Source organism: Rosa chinensis, chromosome 4, assembly GCF_002994745.2.
Source record: "Rosa chinensis cultivar Old Blush chromosome 4, RchiOBHm-V2, whole genome shotgun sequence".
Taxonomy (NCBI): Eukaryota; Viridiplantae; Streptophyta; class Magnoliopsida; order Rosales; family Rosaceae; genus Rosa; species Rosa chinensis.
In genome coordinates, this window is record NC_037091.1 from 63715961 (window position 1) to 63731495 (window position 15535).

The window sequence follows — 15535 nt, forward strand, 5'->3', positions numbered from 1 at the left end:
GCAAATGATTGTTGTGCAAGTGTTGATGAAAATCTCTACATTTTTTTTATTAAAAAAAAAAAAACGGAAAATCTCTACATTTTATTATGACAAAGTTGTTCTCCATTCCATTCCACATGAAACGGAATCGATATCTATTATTTTCGGGTAATTAATCAGGCTCTACCCAGTGACGGAGCCTCATTATGCTATGAGATGACCATGCCCCCCCTCCCAAAACCTCAATGTGGCTGCATTTCATTGGTCATAATTTTCATAAATTACACATTATAATCATTGAAAATTAAGAGAAAATAAATCATCCCCCAAAAAAAAAAAAATTGGGCAAGGCTCTACCAATCATAAATAACAGATGAAGAATGCTACAATTTGATCCATATGAAGTTGGGAATTAATAGAGTCGAATTAATATGGGGAAGATACCATTACAACTACGTGAGGCTGAAATATATGGATGCTTGTCTCACTTGGATCTTATCCTGTTATGAATATTCGATACCCTACCAGTTCCCAATTAACTAGCTAGCCAACCCAACATTAAGACACACATGGATCACAAATAATGCATCTAACTCGATCGATCAGTTACTTAATTGACAAGATATATTTGCTACATAAATTTATGTTTCAACTATACTTTAGGTGGGTAATAGGTTAATTGGCCACATGGATATATAATGCATTTTCTCCTTAATACACTTGGTTGAACTACTTCTTACCATAGTTTATTCCCATTCAACATTTTATCATACCATACATTGCTCGATCATCTTTAATGAGTTTTATATTTTAGAATTTTTCTCTTTATTAATTGTACGTATACATACATATTTGTTTATTATTTTAAAAATATACATATTCTACGTCCAAAAATAAGAAAAGAGTTACACATATCAACAAAATTAAACAGAAAGAAAAGAACACGAGCGTACTCGTGATCATTTAGATTGCATTGTTAGACTAGCTAATTATTAGGTGATTTGGGTTACCTTAGTTGAAGAGTACAGATGGAGGACTGAATTAATCATATACGTTGAAATTGTCCAAAATATACAGAATATTAATCAACAGAACTAGCAGCTCATTGATGTCCAAAACGGCTGCTTGTATTTTAAAACCAGCGCATGCCTGGAAAACACACTTAATAAACACTATTTGAAACGCCCTAATCTCCAAGGCACCCAATATAAATCATACCCACATAGTCGTCTAGCTAGTCAAGGATCGGCCAGGATTTCTTTCTCTTGACTGACTTCAGATCATCGTCCACTCATCATTCCATACCCAAAGCATTATAAGACCTATGCCGGGTCTTATACTTCGATTACCAAAAAACAAGAAAAACTTCCAAATTTGTAAATTTTTTCAAGCTCGCTATAATACCTGAGCAGGGTTTAGAGGGGACTTCCGTGATTGCTGCTTTCAATTTTGACAAGTTTTAGTTCAAACTCTTATAATTTTTTGGGATAATGACCACTTACCCATAGAATACCAAATACAACCCCATACACTCCACCAACTTATTTTCAACCCCAATCACCCAAAAGTTTTCTCTTTTTCTCCCAACTATTCCTTTCACTTAATGTTTATCCCATTAATACCTCTCTCTCTTGCTTTTACTATTCTTTTGCTTTTTTATTTTCCTTTGATGAAACGTGGTGGGCCCATCTCAAAATTATTTGTCTAGATATAATTGCAGCTAAATTGCATCCTCTATTCGAAGGCAAACAGTTAAATCTTAATATTCATAATTCCGATTGTTGATAGACTTGAGTTGATTGCTATCTGCAAAATTACTACTAAGGAATTGCAAAAAGAGAGAGAGAAATTAAGAAAATTAAAAATTTATAGAGATAATCTTAGTAGAGATTCTCCCAATTACTGGGATATTATCTATAGACTACAGACTAGAATCTATCAAATAGAAGAGGAGATAGTTAATCTCTTAGATGTTCTGGAAGAGGAACAAAAACCTCTCAATTATTTGAGCATTGGTTAGATCCGCACTTCACTGGTATCAGAGCTTGTAAAACAGCTCAAGGAGAACCCCTCCTTAATGGGGACAATGTCAGAATTGTTATTAGAGAAAATAAATTCTCTACTAAAATCTTCTGATGAGAAACATCAGAAGCTGTTATTAGAGGTATCTAGATGTCAGTCGATTCTAGAAAAATTACCTGCTATAATCCACCAATTGGAAAGATTGGAAAACAAACTGGATTATATCAAGGAACTTCCAAAAACGGAAGAAGAAAAGCTGACAGTTGTCAGTAAAAAAATCATTGAACAGCAAAAAACGCTAGATTCTATGAAAAATATACTGAAGGACAAGAAAGTGCCTACAGTAAAAAAGAAAACTAATGGATTCAAACCATTAGAAAAACCAGACATAAATCGTGTTCCAAACATGATTTTTCTGGAACCATTTACTAGCCAGACTAGTATCCGGTATGAAAACCCGGAAAAAAGAGAAATGAAGATGTTAAGCATCTTTGGAAAGAAGAAAGGAGTACAACTCCTAAATGCTGAAGAGTTCGAATTCAACGAAATCGAACAAGAAGTAAAAAATTCCTCAATCCCAAAGTTAGATTTCAAACAGATCTACAAAAGAGGAAAGTTTGATTTAATGGATAGCCATTATTTTAAACTACTAGAAATTACAACTCCCGCTACAGCAGGTGGAGAGACTGATCTTCTACTAATCACTCCAGCAGAAGTAGCCAGAGCTCAAGCCAAGAAGTACCAATTTATGCATATTGGAGCAGTCCAAGTAGGCATAAATCTGCTCGCTCGTGAAGGAATAAACTGTTCAGTCCTATGCGTTCTACAGGACAACAGGTTAACAGACTTCCAAGCTAGTCTGTTGGGAACACTCGAAGCATCCTTATGCGACCAAGTGGCATATTTCAACTGCTTCCCCAACTTCACCACCAGCTTGAAAGATGCAGCTCACTGCCTCAGACTGAGAGTCAAGACAGATGGTATATCCATGAAAGAAGACATGCAAGAACTCGCAATAGTATACAGGATATACTATAAATTGATGAGTACCACAGTAGCCCCTAAGACAAGGATAACAAACATCCCAGGTCTTACTACTGGATTCCTCACCAATCAGAAGAACCATTCACATCAGATCCACAAAGTTACTTGGAATGAAGTAACATTTCCTATTGAATGGAAATTATCAGGTCCAAAAAAGCAACCGGAAAGAGCAAAAGCAAAAATCTACGAGAGTAGAAGAACTGGAGAGATCAGCCTCAACTTTGACAATCACAGGAAAAGTGATGTCTGTCCTGAGAACCTCAGGATAAACAGCAGTCTTCTGAGAAAAAGCTACAGCACCAGAGAAGCTAGTGTTAGTGGTACAAAACCCACTATTGAAGAGCCAATATCAGAAGAAGATCTGGAAGCTGATCTATGCAGACCAGTCCACATGCTCAGAGTTGAGAAGCTCTATGATCTCTATGAAGAAGCTGAGAATTGTGAAAATCCTGAACGATTAGAAAAACTAATCGAGGATATGAAAGAATTCAAAATCAGAAAGACGAGAAAAGTCTTTCCTTATCAAGATATTGAAATGGAAGAAGGAGAAAGCTCCAGAACTTTCATTAGCAGAGAAAAAGGAAAAGTAAAACTCCCATTACAAAAAGCCCCCACGGGTAAAAAAGGGGAAAGAAATTCCCAAAGATTTGTCCCAGAGGATAATCTGCCTAGAGTCCCTATCACGAACTACGGTATCTGGTTAAATCTAGACAAGAGTCTAGACAAAAGAAAAACCATTAACCAATGGGTAGATAGCCTGATGATGGCCTCTGCACTTACCCTTGGCAAATTCGAAGCACCAGATTTGCAAGTGTACTATGAAACTACTCTCACAGGAGTAGCAAAAAAGTACTACCTATCTTTCAAAGAAACTACCAGAGGAAGAGACTGGCTTGAAGAAATCAAAAATTCAAAGTCTCCGTACGATTTTGCAGTACCACTGTATGATCAGTTCTGTGGAGATCTTTCAAATCTGAGTGAGAAAGCCAAAGAAACGGCAAAGTCGAATATCTATGCTCTCAAAATCTGTGACATGAGATATTTCGAAGAGTACCTGAATGAGTTTCAGGAATATTACTGTACAATTGGTGAACTAGAGAATACTGATCTAGTTAATCTGTTGCACAGAAAACTCCCTGAACCATGGAGAACAGCTGTGAGAGAAAGCATAGCTAAAAAACCAATTGAAAGATTTTCAGTTGGAGGAATTGCCGACAGAATCCGACAATTACTGAAAGAGCAATGCAAAGCCAATCTTAGAGCTAAGATGGCCAAGAAACAACTCAAAGGAGTTGACAATTTCTGTTATGGAATATTGGATATGCCCACGAACTGGGGATGTCATGAATCCAAATTCCACAGAAAAAAGAAAGAAAAATATTACTCTAAAAAATTCAAAAAGAGTAATAAAAAAAGGGATTGGAAATTCAAGAGGAGTTCCAATTACAAGAAACAAAAGGATGAAGATCCAAAAAGAAATTCTTCAAGAAAAAGAAGAATACTCATCAGCATAAACAACCAAGCAAGAAAGCTTGCAGATGTTGGTTATGTAAAGCTGAAGGGCACTATGCCAACGAATGCCCTGAAAAGAGTAAAAGATCTACTAAAGCTCTCTTTGAAGAATATGAGCAAATAGTAGAAGTAGCAAATATGAAAGGCTACGAAATAGCCTATTCTGATGATGAAGATGATGACAGGTCAGTCTACTCTGTCTGGTCTGAAGAAGAAGAATCATCAGAAGAGTCTGAGATAGATTCTGAAGTAGAGTACTTCGAATCCAGACAAATGAATGTTTTGAAAATCAAAAATTGGGAAGAAAGCAAGACAGAAGCATTAATGTCTTCTTATCAGGTGAACCCTGGTACATTCGTTTGTGACTATTGCTTATGTCATGAAAAGAATGGTCTCCCTATGTTCTGTGAAGAGTCTAAAAAGACTTATCACAAAGAATGCTTCATAGCTGAAGCAAGAAGAAAAACCAAGAATGGCCTTGTCAGCCAATTGGTTGAACAAGAATATGAAGAATATTTCTCTGAACAAAAAGAGAACGAAGAAGAAAAAGAGGTAGAAACTCTGTTCCAAAAAATTATAGAACCTTCTCCTCCTTCTTCCTCGAAAAAGGAAGAAATCATCAATGAAGAAGAAGTCGATGAAGACGTTGAACTGGTTGAAATACCAGAAAAGGTAGAACTGGTGAAACCACCAGAAACTGTTCATCTCTTAGAACGACAAGAGGATACTGAAACATGGGATCTACTTGGCCAACCTTCTGGCAAGTTTGACTATAAAGTCAGATATGACCCTCCGTTATGGCTCAGTAATCCAGACATCAAAGGAATAATTCCTACAGATTGGGATGATGATAAATCTCCCACTCAGGAACATGTTCCAGAGGAATGTAAACCATTCATTCCAACGGAACAAGCTCAAGAAAATGAGCTTCATCAATCGAAGGTCGTCTCTACCAGTAGATACAGCAACTACATAGAGATCGGGCTAAAATTCCCAGATCATAGAAAATATCATCTACATGCCTTTGTAGATAATGGATCGGGATTTACTGTTGCAAAGAGGTTTGCAATTCCAGATGAACTCTGGAAAGAAGACAAGAAAAAGTCAGCTACTGGTGTTACTTTTGATGGAAGCCATCTCACCATGAAAAAAGTAGCAAAAAATGTTCATATCACCATTGGTGGAGGAACATTTATCATCCAGAATGTTTGGCAATCTGAAGGCCAAGGATCTGATTTCTTGTTGGGAAATGACTTTATTCTCCAACAACGATTCATTCAGGATGAAGAAGCAATCGGCTTCAGGAAAGGAGAACGGGTGTTCTGGGCAGACCGCCTCACACAAGCCAGAACTGTGGTTGGTCCCGGTTTTACTACTCAGTATCAGAGATCACAACAGAATAGTGGTGGTCTTACCCCCTACAAACCAAAATTCGAACCCATACTCCAAATCAAGCAACAAGAAGAATTACTTGTTGAAGAATCTTCTGAAGAAGAGGAAACTAGTGAAGAAGAAGAAGAAGCTAGTTTCATCCATGAGCACAACCTCAAGCACTTTCAGAATAAGCTTGAGTCTCAGAAAATTCCCACTCTCGAAGGAATCAAGAAACTACTCGAACAGAATATCGATGTAGACCCTCAGAAGTTTTGGGAAAAAGACCCAGTGGTCTGTGAATTAAAATTACATGACATGAATGCCATCTGTCATGTCAAAGCCATTCCTCACTACAAAGAGGAAGACCAGAAGGAATTCAGAAAAGATATTGAAGATCTCCTGAAAAAGAGATTGATTCAACCTTCCACTAGCCCTCATCATGCTCCAGCATTCTACGTGAGAAATCATGCAGAAAACCTAAGAGGAAAAGTTAGAATGGTTATTGACTACAGAGACGTCAATAAGAAGACTGTCAAAGACGGTTATCAAATTGCTCAAGTAAGAGTATTGATTAACCAGCTCAGAGGAGCCAAAGTCTTTTCAAAATTCGATGCAAAGTCGGGTTTCTGGCAGGTCAAGATGCATCCTGAGAGCATTCCTCTCACTGCATTTGGAACACCACAAGGCCATTACGAATGGTTAGTAATGCCCTTTGGTCTAAAGCAAGCTCCCTCGATCTTCCGAAGAAAGATGGACAACATCTTCAAGCATGTAGCGGAGTTCTGTGTCGTCTACATAGATGACATTCTGGTCTTCTCCAAAAACAGAGAAGAACACATGAGACACCTCCATGAGGTAGTAAAGCTGATAGTTCAGCATGGGATTATCCTAGGAGAAAAAAAAATCTTCTTTATCCTCGATGAAGTTGATTTCCTAGGAATTAACATCAAGAATGGAGTCATAAAACTCCAACCCCATATCCTTGAGAAGATCTGGAAATTTCCAGATAGAATTCCTGATGCTAAGAGTCTAGAGAGATTCCTTGGTGTCATAAACTATGGGAGAGATTTCATTCCCAAAATCTCGGGGTTAACAGCAATGTTATCTCCTAAGACAAGTTCCAAAAGAAAATGGAACTTCACAGAAGATGATGAAAAGATAGTGAAGCAGATAAAAAATCTCTGCAAAAACCTCCCTCCTCTTCAACAACCAGAAGAAAATGATGAAATTATTCTCCAGACAGATGCGAGCGATAATTATTGGTCTGATGTGGTTCTGGCAAAAACGCCTGGAACTAACATTGAAAAGATCTGCAAATTTTGTAGTGGCAAATTCAGCCCTGCAGAACTGAATTATCCCACAGGGGAAAAAGAAATTTTGGCTGTCAAGAAAACGATTTTAAATTCTCCAGCTTTTCTTGGAAAACCCTTTACTGTCCGCACCGATTGTGCCAGAGTAAAGAATTTCAAAAATTTCAAACTTGATAAAGTTGCTGATAGAGGGAGATTAGCAAACTGGCAATTATTTCTTAACCAATATGATTATAATGTTGAATTAATTGCAGGTAACAAGAATTATCTTCCAGACGCATTGACCAGGGAAATGGCAATGTTCAGCCAAAGAGAAGACGACGAAGGTCGTAATCCCAGAAGCAGAAGAACTGGGAAAGAACATGAACCTCAAGAAGATCCTATGGAAACCAAAGAAAAGGTTCTTAAAAGGTTTCTGCTAAGTCCTAAAGGATTAGCCTCAACTGACCAATCCCAGGGTAAAGGATTGGCTAGCCCGTCTCAAACGGCAGACGGTAAAGGCTCATCAAGACCGTTGATGGCTGCTGCTTTGCCAAAAAGCAGACCAACTCCAACTGGAGTCATAAATGTTTTTAATTATGAATTAAGAACTTTTGATACTCCTGTGTTCAGAACTGGCAGGAGACTTGCTTATCACCAGAAGGCAATCCTAGATAATCTCTTATTTGCCTTTCAAGAAAGAAGCAGTGGTCTAATGTTCCCGGCACTCTTTGCACTAGCTGAAGAACTATATGAGAATGCCAGACCACAATTTGAAGAAAGTCATATACAGCAGAGTGCTGTAAGAAAAGAAAAATTTCTCTTCCTTGAAAGTCCAGAAAGTGCTAGGGTTCCTATCATGGCACTCAATGAATCAGACTGGCATGAATTCCATAGTCTGATAGGAAGACATAATCCAGAAGACCTAGTTCCTCCAACTCTCTTTATTGTTTCAGGTCCTTATGTTGGAAGATACCTGGTTAATGTTCAGAGTGAACATCCTCAAGAACACAAGCTTTGGCTTGTTGAAAATGGTTTTGTCCATAATCTGTGGACTAAAACAAATGATGATCTAAAAGGTTTGCCGCCTATCATTGTCAACACAGTCAAAAATGTAAGAAAGAAGGACTGTATGCTTCGACTGAAGTTCAGATCCACTCCTCCAGAATGGATCCAGAAGGCAAACGGTGAAATTGAATATATTCCTCCTTATCATTATGTAAGAATTATTCAAAGGAAATATCTTCAACCAGCCTGTGTAGGATACAATGGCCAGCCAAACTCAAGCATCCCATGGATGAAGGCCATGACTCTAGAATATATCAAAAAGATCATCTCTGAAGATACCTACAATACCTTCCTGGCAGCAGGAGAGAAAATTATCATCACTGCTTACGATCATCCTGACGTAGTCAGCAGTGACTTATTCCTATCTCTTACCAGAAAGGAGATAGATTCGACACTGGCATGCTTACGATGGGTGGAAAAGCTTGAAACAGACAACCATTACAAGATGTATGTTGATACAGATGTCGAAGACAATACAACAACAGCAAGGATGGCCCAGGCAGACAACGACTCGTTTGTCCTCGGTCACAACTCAGAAACCGACGAGAACATGTGAAGCAGCAGGTGTAGAAAACACCGAAAGTTCTTTTGGACTCTTCCCAAAAGTGACTTTTGCTTTTCAAAAAGCAGGTGAAAAACATTTCACCTAAAAGAATCTGCTTTTCCCCGGTCGACCTCCACCAGCAGGAGCACTAAGGAAAGCAGGAAATCACGGAGTCGTTCTGTTCATTTTGTTGTTTTGAATTGTAATTTGAGTTCCGCTCCCTATATAAGGAGATTAAGCTTCCTTTAGAAGGCATTCGAAAATTTCGATATCAGTTCAGATTAGTAGTTCTAGTAGCAGAGTGATTTTCCTTCCTGCCTGTGTGAAGAAGTGTGCTTTCATTTCAAGTAAGTACTGTAATCATTCTTATGGATAGCTAAACAGCTTCTTAGCTGTTTACCTGAGAATGAGGCTCTGAAATTTTAGCTTTGTAATTATGTTTATATAAATAATTTCAGTGTGTTCACCCACTTCATCAGTTTTTAAGTGTTAGCAAGTCAAGTTTTCTGTTATGTTCTTATCTTTAATCATGTTCGGCCAGTATCTTATACTTTCTTTAAGTTCAGAATTCTTGGTTTTTTAGAAAAACTTGCCACAGCTTAGGATAGAAACAAGCAGCAGTGATTCCGCCTGTTAAATCACCGTTAGGCAGGAGGCCGTTAGGTGAAAAACTTGGGCATGTTGAAGGCTAGTTTTGTTTTTTTCAGAAGTTGGAACAAGATTTTCTAAGAAAAAATGAGTTTTGGACCCAAAAAGTCAGCATAGGATACACTAGGCACTACTTAGAAAGGACTACCCTTATGAGTCTTTTCACCTAAAAGTTGTGTAAATGGGCAAAATACAAGGATGATGGATTGAATGGGCAAAATACCATGAGTTTTTGGGCAAACGGGCACAACCCCTAATTTTTTTCCCAGTATTAAAAAATGGCTAGTGTATTATAAATAGTAGAAACAGATATCACTGTCAAAGAGATGAAGATCACCTACCGTCCTACCGGTTGGTTAATACAAATTAAATATTTCAAATGCAGTTATTTTAACGAAATCTTTTACCAGTTGCACACCCACGTCATCATTCATTAATGTATTTCTTTAGAATCTTCGATTAAGAAACACAAAAACAAAATATAAATTAGGCCACAAATCATTTTCCTATAAATTAAATTTCAAATTAAAAAAAAAAAAAGTAATAAAACAGGCATGACCTTGATCCCAAAAATCCCATTCACTCCATATCTAATCTCTCCCGCATAGTCTCTATAAAACTGAGTGGCACCTTATTTCCAACTCAAAACAATCAGACTCTCCTATCTCTGTCTATCTCTCTGTTGTTACAGTAATGGCAGTAACGGCGAACCCTAAGCAGAACCAGACCAAGGCGGCGGTTGAAGAAGAAGCACCGCTCTACGGAGACGTCTTGGAGTCCGTGCTATCTAAATTACACCTCATCCATCTCCTATCGGCGTGTCACGTCTCAAAGTCTTGGAACCGCGCCGTTTCGTCTACCCTCCGTTTCTCTAACCGAGTTAAACCCTGGCTCGTCGTCCACACTCAGACCACCAGGTTCCCCTACGTCGTCTCCGCACGTGCTTACGACCCGGCCTCGCACGTGTGGGTCGACCTAGAACGGAGTCTTCATCATCCTCCGGTCAAGTCCATCTCCACCCTCCGCTCCTCTCACTCGACTCTTCTCTACATGCTTTCCCCTTCCAAATTCGCTTTCTCCCTCGACGCGCTCCACCTAGAGTGGAGTCACGCAAATACGCCTCCGCTCGTGTGGCGAACTGACCCGATTGTCGCCGTGGTGGGCCACCGCGTAGTCGTCGCAGGAGGCGCGTGCGACTACGAGGACGACCCGCTGGCCGTGGAAATGTACGATGTCAAAGTTGGCACGTGGGACACGTGCGAGTCCATGCCCGCCATATTCAAAGACTCTTCGGCGTCCACGTGGCTGTCAGTGGCCGCGGACGAGAGGAGAATGTACGTGACGGAGAGGTGCTCGGCTGTCACGTACTCGTTTGATCCGGAGTCCAAGAAGTGGTTTGGGCCGTACGATCTGCGTCCGAATCCGACGGTGTTTAGCTCCGTGATTGGATTCGTTAACGGGCGTTTGGTTTTGGCGGGAGTTGTGGGAGCGGCGGAGGACGTGAAGGGAGTGAAGTTGTGGGAAGTGGAAGTCAGCGACGACGAGTCGTTGGAGTTGAAAGAGATGATCGGTGACATGCCGGAGACAATGGTGGAGAAGTTGAAGGGCGAGAGAGACTGTGAGCCGTCGTTTTCGATGAGCTATATGGGAGGTATGGTGTGTTTTCACAACGGTTCCGACCCAAGCGAGTTGATCCTCTGCGAGCTGGATAATGGGGGGTGCAGGTGGACGAGCATGAGGAATGATGCCGTGAACGACGGGACCCGCATGCAGAGGATGGTGGTGACGTGTGCCAATCTGGGGTTGCCGGAGTTGCACAAAGCCGTACAAGTCGGAGCACTGAAAATTCTATGAGCCTCTTATCGTGTAGTCCAAATCAGGTGGATTCAATTATCAAGTTCTTGGTCGTTTTTTTTTATTAATTATGGGATTAATGATGGGTTTTGTGACTGTGACGGGGCATTGTTAAACGTTGATGAAGTGCGTTAAACAATAGACGTGGGTGAGTGCGATCATACAAGCAATAATGTATCGGATTCCATCAGAACTCTGAAGTTAAAGTTGTTTGAGAGAGAGCAGTACTAGAATTAATGACCTCCTGTGAAGTCCTCGTGTTGCACCCCTCTTTTTTAAAACAAATATTGTAACAAAAAAAAATAAACAATAGATCTGGGCATTTTTTATTCTTTTGCTATTTTGTGCATTACACAGACGTAAATGTGTTGGTGATGGATAAAAACACTGCGAAATTAATTTAGCGCAAACTTAATTGAGTGTGATTAACGAATAAATACAAAATGGGGTGGTTAACTGTCGTATTAATATTTAGCCCCTATAAGAATGATCAATGCACTAGATTTTCAAACCAAGTAGTACAATGTGATATCATTGTACCTCTTTGGATGTTTGTCTCTTTAAGAAGACAGGAATTCAAAACCAGCTGCCTAGCTGGTACGTTGGTTGATGAACTTAGCTCATAAGGTCGATCTTGAATAAGAAGATATAGAACTAGGGACCCATGTCATTTGAAACTTGAAATGAGGGTTATGTTAGGTTCACAAATCGCAATATGATATTATGTGGGTGGTCCATCGGCCTCTTGTTTCAATTCTTCGGGATAAACATACTAATAAAGGAGTTTGGCATATTCCTAAGTGAAAATGAACTGACTTTATTCTCACTTCTAATTTTAGAAAATTTCACTTACAAAATAAGTACTAAGGTTACTAGACCAAATGATACTGTTAAAATTTTTGATAAATTAAATATAGATTATCTTTTTCTATTTGCCTCCAACTTTTATAGAGAAAGAGAAAATAAAAGCATCTTTCCAATCTCGCTAGCGCTATTTGGTCTCGACTCATTTCTCGACCTCCCGCCGTGACACTTTGGACTAATTCCAAGTGCTTGTATGATAAAGAATTTATCTTTGACTCAATTATTTCTGGTGTTAGGAGACTCAGTTTGACTTTGATGGTCCTCATTGAATTAGTTTTTCACTTTTTCTATAACTAGCTAGGTCGGTGAAGGGAATATATGACATGAGGTGCTCTGAAGCAGAGGAACCATAATAGAATGTCCTCTTCATACCAACACAGTCGACACTCCTTCAATATAAGCCCAATGGGCTCATGGGTCGTTGAAAAAACTGAGTGCTTCAGAGGGGAGATAAACAATGGGTGATCATCTTCATGCAATTATGGTAGGGATTGTTTTGAGACCCCAACCATCATTATCGACACATATTGTATTGTCGCGACAAACATCCCTAGATTAGTTGGAACTTCACATCACAAACTATACGCAAATAAACTAATTATGTAATCACACAAATTTTATATGTTGTGCGGTATTGAAATTTCAGAATCATGTGTTTTCAGACTAATTACTATTTGATATATGCTTCAGTACTTAATGAACTAATTTAATAATTCTCAGCTTTAAAAATTTAATACTTGAGAGAATTGTGCAACACTTCAGAATAACCGATAGTGAAATTGAGTAGCTTCATTGAGTTTGACAGATGATCCACCGGTGGTCCATTAGTAGTCCAGTATGTGACTATCCGAATGTTCTACTGCTCTCAATTATGGACCCAGAACAAAAATCACTTTCGTCTCTTTCTCCTTGGTTTATAGATGGGGGTAGGTGGTTGAAGATGCTACCTAGCTAGTAGTCTATTACTATTGCATGCCCAAATTATTTGATCTATCTCATCTGGGATGTGATTGGATTATTAGCTAGTTAATTAAGCAAGTGCATGTTAGGTTAATTAGGACTTTGCTATTTGTTACTGGTCTAGTCATTACCTGCTTCGAGACCACTAGCTAGAAAGTAGAAACTCCACCAAGAAAAATGGATCAGAAATGGAAAAAATCTGGTCATCTACCGGGACTAACTTGGTATCATAATTCAAAGTCTCCTTTTTCTTTCTTTGTTGAAAGCTGAAAACAAAAAAGTTTCAAAAGACATTACCTAATGATGCTTGTGTGAAATGCCCGGTCAAACTGTTGTTGAAACGATTCCACTCAATACCCTATGTTCGTATCGATTTGCACATTAATTTTCAAGCCTAGAGGGTTTGGTGCGAGTTGGAGACCCAAAGAAGGTTTTACGTCTATGTAATATGTATACATAATAAAGTAAAAACGACTGCATTCATTTCTACATTATAAGTCATCCGTGTATCAACATTATCTGAAATATTCAGCAGTTAACACCCTTATTTGAGTCAATCTATTTCAATCATATTTATATTAAGGTAAATTTTGTTGCAGATACGCTAGCAAGTTTGGAGAATGACTTAGTTGGACTAACTCCATTCCTAGTGAAGTCTATAGAGCCGTTTTATTTAATAATGTAAATTTTAATTGTTTAAGAGACTTCCACATTTAATTTAGTTGTTTTCGTATTATAAAAAAAAAAAAAAGTCATTTGTGTATGAAAACGTATACATACCCCTAACCTAATTATGCGTCGGGTGTGATCTAACTAATTGGAAATGGAAAACTAGTCAAAACTAATATTATGCTTGTTCAAGGAAATCATAAATGCAGTGGGTTGGTAAAGTTTTGCCTTAACTTAAAAGGGTAAATTAACATCGGTTAATGGGGTAATAAAGTGAGGAATTCATGTTCCCAAAGCGACCAAAATACCCTTGTTGAATTCCAAAGCATATGGTCACAAATTATGAATGACACAGGGAGTGTTAGGTGCATCACTAATAATAGATTAGGGGAATATTCAGTTTTCCCAATGCGACAAAAATGCTCTTGGGTTTAGGGTTCTAAACTCAAAACTCACATAGAAAACTACACTACCTCACGGCATCATCTTTGTTTTATAATAGGGCTCCCATTCTGGGAATCTACATGCTCTTGCTCAATATTTTATCCGACATTTTTCATTATTTAACTATCAGATTGTATGTCCTTTAGATTAACAGTTCTTAAAACAAACATAACTTTCGCTGGCTAATAAATCAAGGTCTTCTTGTTGTTGATAAATTAGTCCGCGTTTATTGTGGATATAATTAAGTTGTTGATTCTTAATTTATAATTATAGTATTACCGGGTTACTAATTACCTCAGAGTTTAAGGAGACTATAAGCTAAGTTTGGCTCAAAGGTCGACGACGGCTCAACTAAGAGACTGCTCTCGTCCGGCAGCGGCTATGGCATTTGGGCTGGCCTTTTGGCCTCACCAATGACGCGTGATCTACTACCGGACGGGATTTGATGGCTAACATCCCGGAGGCTTTGGTGTGGTTTTGCTCGAAGGTTTTTGCAGGTGGTTTTTGGCTCAAGATCAAACGAATTTCTCTAGGATGCGTGCAGTGCAGTTATGGTGGGTCTCGGTTGTTGGATCGACGGCGTTGCAAATGTTGAGGAGCGCTGGGTCGTGGGGGTTTCGACTACGGCAGCAGCGTAGGATCGTGGCGGGGTTCTGTGGCGGTATTTGCATCGTGACGGCGGGAATCCTGTCGAGGCCGGAGAGGGCATGGTGGCGGCTGAGGACTACTATGCTTGCTGCACGGGTTTGGAGATGGAAGTGTGGTTTGGGCCAATTTTGGCCTGTTGGGCTTCAGTAGGCCTGCTATTGGAGTTTCTTGGGACATAAATTTGATGGGATAGGGTTTTTCTGTAAGCCCATCCTTATATTTTTAGTTTGTCTAATTACAATATTCTTTATATTTTCAGGGACTTCAAAATCTGAAATTAATGCACATTTTAGTATATATTTTAGTCATAAATTTGTGCTTTATAACAATGTTAGACAAACTTCAATATGACACTAAAAACTTTAATTAAAGCCAATCTCATCTCAATCTTATTAAAAACATTTTAATAAGCTCGAAAAGAATAACAAAAACGGACAATTAGACAAATGTAACATTAACGATTACAAATTTGATAACTTAAAATCTTCTCTAACGTCTCAAAATCAGAATGTTTTTGTTGTCAATATTCTTACATGTGGTGTGATATTTTTAGAACATGATGCGATAAAGTGTGTAGTTAATATTTTATGTTGTCTATTATTGTCTACAAAGATTT

The 15535-nt window shown here is 38.7% G+C and overlaps 1 protein-coding gene across 1 annotated transcript; it reads left to right on the forward strand.

Moving 5' to 3' along the window:
- The first annotated feature begins 10060 nt into the window (after positions 1 to 10060).
- LOC112198514 (F-box/kelch-repeat protein At1g23390) lies at positions 10061 to 11611 on the forward strand. Its single transcript, XM_024339655.2, has one exon. The coding sequence runs from the start codon at positions 10174 to 10176 to the stop codon at positions 11332 to 11334; it is 1161 nt and encodes a 386-aa protein (XP_024195423.1). The 5' UTR covers positions 10061 to 10173; the 3' UTR covers positions 11335 to 11611.
- The last annotated feature ends 3924 nt before the right edge of the window (positions 11612 to 15535 follow it).